This window comes from Venturia canescens, chromosome 2 (genome assembly GCF_019457755.1).
Source record: "Venturia canescens isolate UGA chromosome 2, ASM1945775v1, whole genome shotgun sequence".
Classification (NCBI taxonomy): Eukaryota; Metazoa; Arthropoda; class Insecta; order Hymenoptera; family Ichneumonidae; genus Venturia; species Venturia canescens.
The window spans coordinates 6,312,121-6,325,516 of record NC_057422.1 but is presented as its reverse complement, the minus strand read 5'-3'; the positions used below and the strand labels follow the sequence as shown (position 1 = coordinate 6,325,516).

General features: G+C 40.3%; 1 protein-coding gene across 2 annotated transcripts in view; it reads right to left on the bottom strand.

The window, feature by feature from the left end:
• The window catches only part of fng (Fringe glycosyltransferase), a 56,247-nt gene extending 44,276 nt beyond the window's left edge, over positions 1 to 11,971 (bottom strand). For both annotated transcript variants that reach the window (XM_043413479.1, XM_043413480.1), the window contains exons 1-4: positions 10,936 to 11,971; positions 6,734 to 6,973; positions 4,844 to 4,892; positions 3,467 to 3,569 (exon numbers count right to left, since the gene is read on the bottom strand). In XM_043413479.1, coding sequence (XP_043269414.1) covers positions 3,467 to 3,569; positions 4,844 to 4,892; positions 6,734 to 6,973; positions 10,936 to 11,247 — 704 coding nt within the window. In that variant the 5' untranslated portion in view covers positions 11,248 to 11,971. The remainder of the gene's footprint in view (positions 1 to 3,466; positions 3,570 to 4,843; positions 4,893 to 6,733; positions 6,974 to 10,935) is intronic.
• Between the last annotated feature and the right edge of the window lie 1,425 nt (positions 11,972 to 13,396).

Here is a 13,396-nt window from a genome sequence, read left to right as displayed (position 1 = left end):
TAGAATTTTAACCGACGATTATTTCAAAGTGCCGCGACCATTAAACTGTCACCTTAACACGTACTTATGCATGTTATCGGTTGCAAATGTTCGCAGAGGGGGAGTGGAATTTTTGTAAAAGATTGTTACATGGAGGCAGGTAAACCGAAGGGGGAAGGAGAGAAAAAGTGAGAAAACTCTGTTAAGGAGACGACCTCGAGGCAAGAAATCAATGGTTTATGCATTCAACGAAATAATATTGAACTTTGCTCTGCCAGCTGAGCAGAGAAGTTCGCAAAAATCATGCCCGATAGCGCACTAACGAGGCGAGATAAGAGCGGGGAATTGATAGCCACGGTAAATAGTAAACGCAGCTCGGAAGAATCGCTGCGCGACAAAATACCTCAGAATATAAGATGAAGAAAATGAGAAGGAAATAAAAAGGACGAGGGCCGAGAGAGAAGTAGTGAAGGAACGCATTGAAACGACGTATAGGCGTCATCCGATCGCAAGCCTGGTATCAGGTGGAAACCAGTTTAGCCGTTGCACATAAGAGGGCAAAAAAATGGAAGAGAGAGGCTGCGAGAGCAGAAGAGAGCACCCCACAAATCCGCACAGAGGATCTGCAAATAGCAACAAGCACTCGCACTCACGCGAACCACCTTAAGCCCCTCTCTGTTGCTGACCAAGGCGTGCGAGGAACAGAGAGGACGCTTACGTATATAGCCTGGAATAAAATAAGTAATATGTGCTGCTTCTCAATTGGTCCATGCCACTCCTATATACACATATCTGTATACATGCCCAGATCCACCACTTCTCGAGCGCAGCCTGCGGGCTTGGGTCAGCGATTTGGCTGCCGATATTTTCTAAGAAAGTAGGTTATAAAAACGACGATCCTTCAAATTTGAAGTCTGAATAAAGAAGTTTCATGGCCGTTGAAGACTTTGAAGTTTGCACGTGTCAAAAAAAATTTGAGAAATACGAGCATTGAAAAACCTTCGGAGCTTATGCTGCTTGACAATTATATTGAGCATATTTTCTGGATATTTCAAGCAATTTTATTCGCACAGGAAATAGTTGCAGCTATCTAAAAACAGGGTTTTTTTAATCCATCGGCTTCGATATTCATGAAAAGAAATGCTATATCAAAAAAGTAACGAAGAAGACAGGACGGAAATTTAATATTTGGAAGCATAAGGAATTCCAGCAGAAATATTTAACCACCATTCAGTGACTCCAAATTGATCTTTGGCCCAACAGAAAGTTTTGATTAAGTCGCCGAGACCCCGTTACACGTGATGCAGTGTAAAAATAAAGTATGTTGAAAAATATAAAAGTATGTGACACCACAACATGATTTGAAATTTTATACACTTGGAAACGCGGCCCTCTCAATGAAAAGTCTTTGAACGACCTCTCGAAATTTATTCTCTCCCGACTAACTTTATTTACACGAATGATTCCTTTCTATCTGAAATTTTAATGCAAACTGTAATTTTTTTGAATTTTTCAACAATGCCATCACCCTTTTGTGCCATTTCGATCGATAAATCACTTCTTAATGATCGCTCGCGTGTAGGATCGTGATAACTTCTTTGTTACCGATTCATTACGTAAAAGCAACGGAAGTGTGATTGATATCACTGCAAATTATTACTTTTATTATTATGATCGTCTATCTCTTTATACGAGGAGAATTGTTCTCCGTTGTTTCAACCTCACAGTCGTCGATTTCGTCGGCACAAGTTTTTTAAAAAATTACATTATCGTCGACCATTGAAACTGGACAGAATTGCACAGCGAGATGAACCGATGATCGGGGAAGTGAGACTCTTGCTGTAAAAAAATCACGCGAATGCGTACAAGGAAAATGGAACAAATGGAAAAAAAAATTCAACTGAAATGGCCGGTTACCAACCAAAGAGATCTTGATTCAATGCTGCGGAGAAAAATGTCCGGAATTCACCATTGTTTTGATCGTCAGATGCTCCACACGCGGCTTCGTTTTGAGATATTGTGAGGCTTCCCTCCAGAGTTTTTGCTGTCTCGTATACTTTTCAAAACATGGCATTTGAAAATTTCCTTTTTTGGCATTTCCTCTAACTTTTTACCATTTTACGTTCGATAAATAACTTTTTTTCAATACTTTGAAAAGGACAGCTCGAATCCTCATTAAAAGTGCGATGAACGTACTTTTAGCAATGGAATATAAAATTTTCGAGAAAGATTTTCATGACGCAGAGATCCCGGCGAATCGGACAGAGGCGGAGGGAGGGGCTGGAATTGAATTGTACGGTTCGCGAAGCTTCCAAGAACCGAGAAATCAACGAATTCGCGTCACGTAGAAGCGCTCAAGCGCGGCTGCTCGAGGTACACCTGCTGCTCTTGCTACTGTAGCTTCTTCCCTGAGTTTGTGCATGTATAGCTATAGCCAGCGAAGGAGGCGACAAACTGGACGTTGCACAGTGGAGTATCGATTCGGAAAAGTTTAAAAGAGATGTTTGAAACGTACGAAAGCTGTCTTGGAACGAATAGTGTCGTAATTAGCTGACTCTTCCGTTCCACCTCCCGCCGTCGTTAAACTCCTTCAAGAGAATTCACTGAGAAGAAAAAACGACAAATTGAAATATTCGAAAGGCAAACTCCGACTGTATTTCGCTAAACCTTACAGCATTCCAGAACCAGATTATGCGAATGCAAAAAGAACTGATAACTTTCATCCCCCCCGTCGAGCATGCTGCACATAAAACATTGCGAGTCAACTGGGTGTGAAGAGGAAAGCACGTATGCGAATCAGGAGGGATTTATCGTCCTCGTTTCTCGTCTCCCAAAATAATTTTTCCATCATTTCACTGCCAGTGGCTCGACTACGAACAAATGTCAAAATCCAAAGCCACGAGTTCGAAATTTCCTTCAGGTATTCGGCTAAGATCGTGTGTCAGAAAAGCATTCAAATTTGAGGGGGTCACCCCGTGTGGCAGCCGGATTTTATCGGATTTTTTACCGATTTTTTTCCGGCGAGGAATAAAAACAGAATTTGAAATTTGAAGGGTTTATTTATTGACATTTCAACTCGGTAATAGAATTTTTAACTTTAAAAGTCTACGTTTTTATTCCTCGCCCCAAAAAATTCAGCTGCCACGCGGAGTGACCCCCTTAAGCGAGAATAAAATAGTAAAATAAGTTTCGTCAATAAATTCTACGCTCTGGACCACTGAAACGCACGAGACAAATCAGGGCAGCAGCACTGGATCCGCTCATATCACGTGAGCATTGGAATTCGAAACTTCATTTGTCGTTGGGCTCATAAAATATTGAATAATTGTGCATAATCGTGATGCAGGGAACAATGATTCGTAGCACTGCTAGGACAATCCTTATCGAGCAAGTGAATAATTTGATCTCGTTGAGGACATGAATGCAGGACTTAATGAGATGAGCATTAAAGAAATCATGCTAAATGAATAACCGTGTAATAACTCACTTTCTACCGCTCTCGAGGAACCTGTCGAACTCGACGGACATTTTGCAGCACAGGGCACGTCTGTTGTGAGAGGACGAGCACTTGGTGTTGATCATGTGGCCATCTATGGAGAAAACAACCACTGATTAATTAAGAAGTTAAGTCTCGTGTGTCGTGCAACGCTTCAAGGTTGCCATACAAACTACGTAAAAGCCACGAAGCCCTGATCGATTAAATCGTGTTTGATATTCGATGGTTGCATCGACTATAAAGCTTCATCGAGTGTCTTTATCTACGCTCCTTCGTTTTCCTGCTATTCGTAATTTTTTCAGTGAGATTTATCATTGAGAATCCCGAGCCCGAAATTAAAAAATTCGGAAAAAAAGATAAACGTGGTGAACCTAAATCGAGATTAATTTAATTCTGAGCCATTTAGAAACAATATTACAAGGAAATCAATGCTTTATGCATAAATGAAAACTGCAGTAAAAAAATTCTGATGACATCACAGAAAACAAGCTCGACTGTAACCAATAAATTGTCACTCAGAGAAAAATCATGGCGTCTCAGTGATATTATTTCGAGTGGATCAACCGTCGGACGACGAGTCGAAATCCACACGACTGTTGACGTAGCGAGAATCACCTAACTCGTCGCGTAGACGGCAACACTTTAATTCATTTCGTCTCTTTCTTCTGTCTACCTGCAGCACGCGTCGGAGCTCGAGGAAGGAGGTGAACCGGTGCAGAGGGATCAAAGCGCGTGATCGAGTCAAAGGTCGGACGGTGCCCGAGGGCTCGCGTGCGCCTTCGACCCACGATTTACAGGAGCACTTTCACTTCCTTCCAGACTTCTCTCTCGATGCTTTTTATCGAATCTTTACGAGCTTCGCTCGTTTTTGAAAACTGAAGCAATCGAGCCCCCTCGAATTTTTTTCTCTCCCTCCTCAAGCTCGCCCTCGACGCTGACGTATTGCGGAATCTTCTGAGGATTATTTTGAAAATATGGGGCCATAAAAGGCTGGAGATTCGATGAAAATATCAGCATCGATCGCCGCCCTCGCGCGGATGCCTCACTTTAAATTATTTCCCCTTACAATAGGTCGCTGTACAAGTCACCAAGTCGGATCCTGTGCTACTGCGAACCACCAATTGGCACCCTGACCTTTGGTGGTCAAATATTCAACTGCTTGCTCCCAGTCGCTGCCTGCTGTTTTCTATTACTATTTGCAGCAAGTATGGCCGCTCTGGCCCACTCGATTCGCTAGGCGACGCCTCCGCGTTGATTCCTAATATGGGCTTCCGGTCCTGCCCCTCGATTCGCAACCACCTGGCCATTTTTCACTTTCAATTGCGACTCTAAAGTGCATTTTTTCATCTTCAACTCCGTGATACTTACTCGTTTGATTTTGAAAATACGGGTCCTCCCTGTCCGTGAAAAACCACGTCTGTAACACAAATAAGCAGAGAGAAGATCGTTAGCGTTACATTTCAATGAGGTGGCGAGAGTGCAAATTGAAATATTCACTTTTTCGTTCTTGGCAACGTTTGACGTTAGAAAATAAGCGCTGAAAAATCATGGTATTCAAAGGTGATTAGCATTTCCCATTTTTCCAAAAATATTCTCTAAAATCTTGCGACCTCCCGAATTTTCGAGTCTTTTCGTCCTCCGGAATTTTGAAGCTTTCCAAGCGAATCAGTCGTCGATTAAGCGTCGAGTGGCCCACATATGTATTCCCACTACGAGCATTAAAACGAACAGAACTAATTCTCTCGGGGCTTGTTTAGGGAGGAAAACGGCGCTTATGCAGTTGGCATAAAAATGGGCAAGCAAATTCGGAGAGTTGGCAACGAGAGAGAAGCCACGACTGGGGAGTGACGCAAGCATGTGAGAGCACATTGACGCGAGCCCGTCTCGTATTACATTAAAATTATTGTATTTAATCGTCGCTGATGTCCTCTTCGTCGCGTCCACGTCAATAGGGCCTCGCGCAGCGAGAGAGAGAGGCAGGGAGAAAGAAAGAAATACTTCCATGATGATGCGAATTGTCTCGTTCTCGGATTAAGCACGTTTCAGTCGCGTAATTCAATCCCCTCGATTCTCCCCGTTGCCAGGGATTCGGTGCCCTTTTCTCCTGGTGCGATAGAGACCAGCTATTTTTCTTTCATCACGAAACTCAAGGAATTCTGGTAGAATAACACTTAACGGCTGAACTAATTTTCCTAACGAGTCTAATTGGACGATTACTGCGCCGAAGGCAGAAAAAATACGCTCCGCCAAACTCTACCGATTCCATCGAACACGAAGTGGGACTCGAGGGCACTAAAAAAAATTGGAAAAACTGGAAGAACTCACAAAGCGAATCTACAAAATATTCCTCATCGGAGCGAATGCAAATCTGCGAAAGTAAATATTGAACCGCAGGCACAATTGAAGACCGACGAAGATATTTGAAAAAGGATCGCGTAAGAATGACCGCCGTTCGTAACACTGGGAAATTCAATCGCTCTGTCGTATAGAAATATTTTTCCTTTATCGTACGATACTCGTGTACTGTTACAGGCTCGAGAGGGGTAACTCAATCTCATTATCATGGCGAAGCGCTCGATCATCAAAAAATTTCGACACAAACGCGGCTGGAGGGAAAATATATAAGAATCAGCGAATCGGTGGAAGGATTAAAAACAAAAACGTTGGTTAATCGAATTGGAGAGTGCAATAAAACGCAATTTTCGCGATTGTTGGGATCGGGAGAGATTAGTGGAAATTGGGCATCGTATGAGAATAATCGTCAATTAGGGGAATTTGGACGAGGCGAAAATTGGAAAAAAAAAAGGAATGAAAACAAAGGCAGGATGGGAGTTTGATGATCGCGTAAGACGAGGGGAAAAAGCGTAGCTAGCCGAAACCACAAACATACGGCGGCGAAAAAAGTGCTCTCAATTGGCCAATTATTTTGGTCCAGGGGGGCGAAAGTCGTATTATCGAGAGTGTAATACAAAAGAGAGCATCCGAGGAATAAATTAGAGGTTTGCCATCGCCACTTCAACAACCGAGTCACTCCAAGTAATCGTGCTCAATCTTTGCATTGTTCGATTCTTCCTTTTCGATGGTCTGCGCACGCTGCTCACGTTTTTATAAATCCACCGAGTACGCGGCGAACAATTTTTCTCCACTTTTTCGTTAGCTGCAATGAAAAAAGCTGCAATCCGGCAAAATCAGCATGGGGAAAAACATTCAACTGATAAAAAGTTCAAAAAAATATTCCAAAATGGGCTTTTCACGTACCTGATCTTTGGCGAATTGAAACCATGTTTCTATGATTGCCGGAAGACGAGAATGGTGATAGTGCCTCGTGGTCTTGACACTGACGAAGACGTCGTCGAGATCGGTCGAAAAGGGTACCATGGTCGCGGTCGCGACAGGGGGAGTAAGAGCGAGTTCCTCGCTCACAATGGTCCCCTGAGCCGCTGGAACCTCGATCACAACGCTCGCGCTACTCCCATCCACAACGCTGTTCTCCGGCCACTGTAAATTCGTCAACACCAATTTTTTGACGTTCTTTCAAACATTTTTTTGACATCTCACAAGCATCGTTAGCAATGGAGAAAAATATTGGAAAAATGAAACTTCCACACCCACAATTCTCATGACGCTGAAGTTTCCAACGTTGGAGCCCAACGAAATGATCGAAAAAAACTCTTAAATAATTCCAGTAATTCTCCTATTTTGTTCCCTGCCAAATTTGCGATTCGTAGTTTTTCAAACTGCACCAACGATTCGTGAAATAAAAAATTGGTGAATTAAATACGTTTTTTTCGTTCATTTCGTTGAACTCCAACGTTGGAAACTTCAGCGTCGTCAATTCTCATAAACTAAAAACCAATAAAATATGGAACTTAAAAATGAGCATTTTTTTATGAACAATAAAAAGAATGTCAACTATAGATGAAAGTAAAAAGAGTATCGAGATACCACGGAGAAATGATCGAATACTTTTACAAATTGTCTCAAACGCGCTCCTCACTTTGAAGTTACTTAAGGTAACTCCTGCACTGCATGCTAGTCAAATGAGTGCTAAATTTTCAAAACGCTTTTAGACCAAGTTTAACGTACCGATTAAATGTATTGTTAGGGGATTTGTGTTGCAGCATATCTTGATGTAAAAATATAAAAAACGCTAGTTTTCCAAAACCATCAGCTGATAAATGCAATTTCCACGCTGACACATTTTCACTGGTATTTTTCAAAGAATTATCTGCGTTTTTTCATCTATTTTATTGCAACAAGTCTCATGTAGATGAGGCTGAAGTTTGCTACGTTGGAGTCCAACGAAATGATCTAAAAAAAAATTCTCCAAAAATTCCAGTAATTCTCCAATTTCGTTTCCTGTCGAATTTGCAATTCGTAGTTTTTCAACCTGCACTGATACTTCGTGAAATAAAAAATTGTTTAATTAAAAATGTTTCTTTCCTCCATTTCGTTAAACCCCAACAAACTTAGTTGTTTTTTTAACTCGATCGTTTCACTGTTGCAGCTAATTGTTCATTAAGTGAAAAAACTTTTTCATTCATAATTTCTGAAGGAATGAGTTTAAAGGAAAATCTACGTGGTGAATTCGTAGAGGATCAGTTGAGGAGAACAAAATGAGAGCTGGTGCAATAAAATCGGTCAAAAAATACAGATGATTCTTTGAAAAATAGCTGTGAAAATGTGTCATTATAGAAATTTGCATGTATCAGTTGATAGTTTTGCAAAATTATCATTTTAAGGTATTACTGGATGGATAGCCCAGCCGATAAATTGTACCTGATCGTAATTTCCGTACTTCGTGATGCAATAAAAATCTGAAAAATTCAGCAACATTTGGAAAGTTATGAACTACAATTATCAATAATAATATTGCCCAAAAGTTATTAATAAATTGTTTGAATAAATAATTTTTTAACCATTTTACAGTAAACCCTTGTTTTTTTTTTTTACGAATCGAACGTGCACATTTTTCTGAATGCTCATGATTTTTTTCAGAATTTTCGTGGATTTATGAAATTCCCTTTTTTAAATTTTTTAAGTGGCTCTATTTGTACATTTTTTATCCAGTAACCTTGAGACTTTTCAAAACTGATGGTAAATATGTCTTCTGAAACATGTCCAAAATTCAAATTTTTAAAAATTTTTTTCAAAATTTTTTCAAGAAATTTCAAAAATCCACGAAAATTCTGAAAAAATTCATGAGCATTCGGAAAAATACACACATTTGATTCGTTAAAAAAAAACAATGGGTCACCGCAAAATTATTGAATAGTGAATTGTTTAAACAATTTGTTATTAACTTTTGGGCAATATTATTATTGATAATTGTTGTTCATAGCTTTCCAAATGTTGTTGAATTTTTTCAGATTTTTATTGCATCAGGAAGTACGGAAATTCGAATCAGATATAATTTTTGGTCGAGCTATCCATCCAGTTATACATTAAGGAAGTTGAGGCTGTACAGTCATTTTTTTTACCCAAAAGTAATGACCTGTTCCTTTCAAAAGTTAGGCCAGTTTACAGTTTGGCAATGTTGCATACACTTTAAAGAAAAGTTGGGGAAAAAAAGACGAAAAACTGGTGAAAGCTCAGTCGAAAACACGAACAGTGACGATCCTAGCCTCAAAAAACTGCACGGGAAACAGATTATTATTAATATAATCTCAGAAAATCTCCTAATAAATCTGAAAAAAATTGACATTATTCAGCAAGCCTTGCTCATGTTGCCCAAAAAATTTCATATTTTTAGCATCATTTTTAACGGAGATATCACTGAATGTGTCTTGACTTCCATAAGATTACATGTTATTTGACCCAAATTGTTATTGATTTTTCTCAGCAACGACGCTCCTAAACTGTCTGAAAATTTAACTGATTTTTTTTTTTATACTTCACTTTATAAGATGCAATCGGTTTAAAAGCGGTGACATCATTTTCATTCTAATGCCTCAACTACCTTAAATATCTTTTCGCGTTAATAAAATATGCTCGAATACATATCTACTAACAATAAGTTTAATCGGTACGTTGAACTTGGTCTAAAAGCGTTTTGAAAATTTAGCACTCATTTGACTAGCATGCAGTAAAGGAGTGACCTTAAACTCGATGACGTTTTGAAGTTTCGAACGTTGCAGTTCAACGAAACGATTTCAAAAAACTCTCCAACAATTTCGGTAGTTTTCCAATATTGTTTCCTACCGAATTTGCAATTTGCAGTTTTTCAATCTACGCCAATGATTTCGTGAAATAATAAATTAGTGAATGACAAATGTTTTCTTTATTCGTTGGACCCCCGCAAACTTCAGCGTCGTGAAAACTCGTTCAAGTGTTACTCGAAGACGGCTCCGAGTCGCTACTGTGACTCCAGATTCGTTGCGATTGCTGTTCCCACTAGTCACGTCACCGACGCCATGTTATTGTCATCGAAAATGATTAATAACTGACAGTGAAGAGTTTTTTTTCCACGAATGTTGGCCACTAAATTTCTCGGCATTGTTATTAAGGTTTGTGAGATAGCGGAGGTGGGGGAGTGACGTTGTAGGACTCGCATTCGAGGTGTAATCGACGGTGGAACTATAACGTAACACAAGTGTAGAGAGACGGGCGAGTTAATAACTCGTTCCTCTCTCGGAACTGACAACGGGGACGGCATGTGGTAAGGCATCGGTAATAAGGAGAAAGAAAAATTTGCACGTGGCAATTACCCTGTGGTACAGAATATGAGGGGACAAGGTGAATAAGGTGAAGGAAAATATTGTTCGTGGAATGTTCATGCGTGTATACTTTGGTCGTTTGTACGGGCTGTAATTTCCCAACCAATTTATTCTCGTACGAACTGAGTGTGCTTGTAAGAAAGGCCAATAGAGAGTGGAAAATCGGAAAAAAAATAGGCAACGATGTTCAGATATTTTATTCAAACGCCGGTCAGGACGCTTCAAAAACTCTATGACGTCATGATACCGGCGTATTTGCGTATGTAAGAGGACGCCAGGGATCGCGCTCGTTTTTTTCTCAATACTTGGCATCGAGCCGCTGCCGCTGCTTCTCTTGAACTTTCTTTGTTTTTATTCCCCACGTACCCGAGCTTTATCGTATATTAACAAGTAAAACATTGTGTGCGGATTTATAATTTAACGCTCAATATTGAAAGGGAATTTGAAATAAACATTTTTTCTAGCGATTCCTGAGAGTTGTGTCGAGATTGTTATTTCGTAGGATCAGAAGTGCAACACTTTACAATCAATCGATAAAAGCGTTTTTTACATTCGAGAAAAGGTCGAAAAAATAATGGGGAATCGTGTAAAAAAAGATTTACGAAGAGTATTCAAGATTGTTATGATACATCGACGAAATCATTGGACACAACGAAAGAGCAAAATGTCTGTTGAACAAAAGAGAAGGGGGGACGCCGACTGCTGCAATTTGAGCGGAGGAAATATCAATATTATTGGAATTACCTGTCGTGGTGCGACTGCCTGATAAAGGAGAATAGTGGCATAAGCGGTTGCCAACACAAGAGCGAAGACTTGAAGGCCACGTCTCGTTGGCAAACCCCGTGGCATTTTGGGGTTTGCCGTAACGATAATGGTGGCGGTGGCGGCGGTGTTTGTACCGGGGCCAACCACCGGCACTCGGGAATCGTCCGGTGCCACCGAGTTTTCACAATTTTTATCGAATGGACGATCGCGATTACTGGGTAAATCACGTATCAAAGAGAACCAGACGACATCCTCGTTTCTTCGCTCCTTTGACCAAAAAGCCGGGCTCATAACAACGACGCAGTTTATCGGTGCTTCACTCGCGCGCTTTTTCGCACGAGATACTGCATAAAACTTCACGTCTATTTCGTTAGCATTAAATCACCTGCGCACTTGCGAATTTACGTCCGAAATTGCGAAACTTTCTGATAAACATTGGTCGTTCGTCGAAATAATAGCACTCCTATACGGACTAATACCGATGCACATCACGAAAAGAAAACTCTTTTCCAACCCGTGTCCCGTCTACTTTTTCGCGAAACACTCCGTTTCACAATACATAACAAAATCTCGATTTATCGTACAATAAATCGTTTAGAAAAACAACAAAATAGCAATGTCACACCGCGTTTGTTTATGACCGCACGATCTTAGCAGAGACGACGACGTACGATCCAACGAGTCGAAGCCTCATCGATCACGTCTACGACCATCCCATTCGTTAAAACGATCACAATGTTTTTAAATTTGAGACTCAAAACTTTTGAATCCTTAACGAAATTCAATTGAGTCAAAGAAATTTGGTTATCATACACGATTAAAAAGTATATGATAAAAATATTTTGAAACGTTCGGAATAAAACTTTGAAGCAAAGACGAGCTGTGTACACTCGTACACATGACCTGTTCGGCGCGCGACGGACAACCGACTGAACACATGGGGCCCGTCGCCCGTCACCGTGACTACAGTGTAAACATCGCGCGGTCTAGGCCAGGCTGTAGCAACCGAGAACAGCCAGACCACTGCTCGTGCTGTATATATTCGAACGAATACGATGCGAACAAGAGAGTAGGAGGTAGGAGGAGAGAAAAAAAACACCGGTTGCACGTTGTGAGTACCATCTCCCGTCTCGTGTTGCACACTCGTACTCAAGCCTTCCATCGTTTCATATACCGGCAAACGCCCAAACGAAATGGAGGGATTCAGAAAACCACTTAAAAATTAAAAAACGAGAACGACCCTCCGCATATTCAACACGCTACTACTTTTTTTTACTCCTCTCGCATTGTTTCTTTTTTCTTTCGCTGCTGTTTCTCATTAAGGCGATTTATCAGTCGCTCAACCGTTAAAAATCCTGCTGCACATTTTTCTCTGACACAGTCAAGTTCTCGAAAAAAAACTTAAGTCACACGCCATTCTTCTTTCGTTAGAGAATGAGCTACAGCTTTTCTTTTCGCCTTGAAATATCGAACGTTATGAAAACTTTATGGAGAAACATTTCATTCGCAAACCACCACCTATTACGATATTTACGATCATCGCTCAAATATTTTTTTCAAAAATCAAATAAAGTTTCGATGAATTTTTATTTTCTTCTCATTCGTTCCAGCATGCGGCATTCAAGAAAATTTTCGACAACTTTTAAATTTCGATTCAATAAGAAATTTTTAAAAAATCATTTTTTCTTCAATATTGAGGCAGGAAATTTCACAGAAGATTAAAACTCAAAAATTCGATGTAAAGTCGTTTTATTATCGAAAAACAACTCGAGTTAAAATTTTTCGCCTTTCTCGAACCTGCTCCTCACCGTGATAGATAATAAAATAGCTTCGTACACGCACACGAGAAGAGTAATCGCCAAGTCATGCGATTCCGTGTTTACGGTACTCCACTGTGCAGCGTTTTATTGCGAGTAAAAACGGTTTGGGTGTGGAAAAAATTTGTAGAATTAAATAAACTTGCGAAATAATTGAATCATCGTGTAACGCAGTGTCCGTGTTCTAGTTCACGCTCTGTAGGAACGGATTTGTGCGACACAATGTCGCTCTGCGTATTTATGGGAATCTCGATTGTTATGAAGTTCTGCGAGGGCTCTCAAAAATTTGATTATTACCCTCTGACAATGTGAATATTTCGAAAGATATACTTTTAATCAGAAATCAAAATTTTATGTCACGAGTGTCAAAAAATGCAAATGGCACGTGGTCCAACAAGTTTCCCGGTCGAGATCGTGGAATTCACAGAAGGATGGAAAACCATTGAAAACCGGTGAATTGTTCCATAAAGCGAGAAACATCTACTAAAAATTAGAAAGATCAGTTTATCACCGTTTAACCAGTTGATCAGTTTATGTGCGATGAAAAAGGTCGCAAGCACATTTGGAAGCTAAGCTGGTATGATTTTTCACAAGATTTCACCGCCTCGTTTTTAGGTCGATCG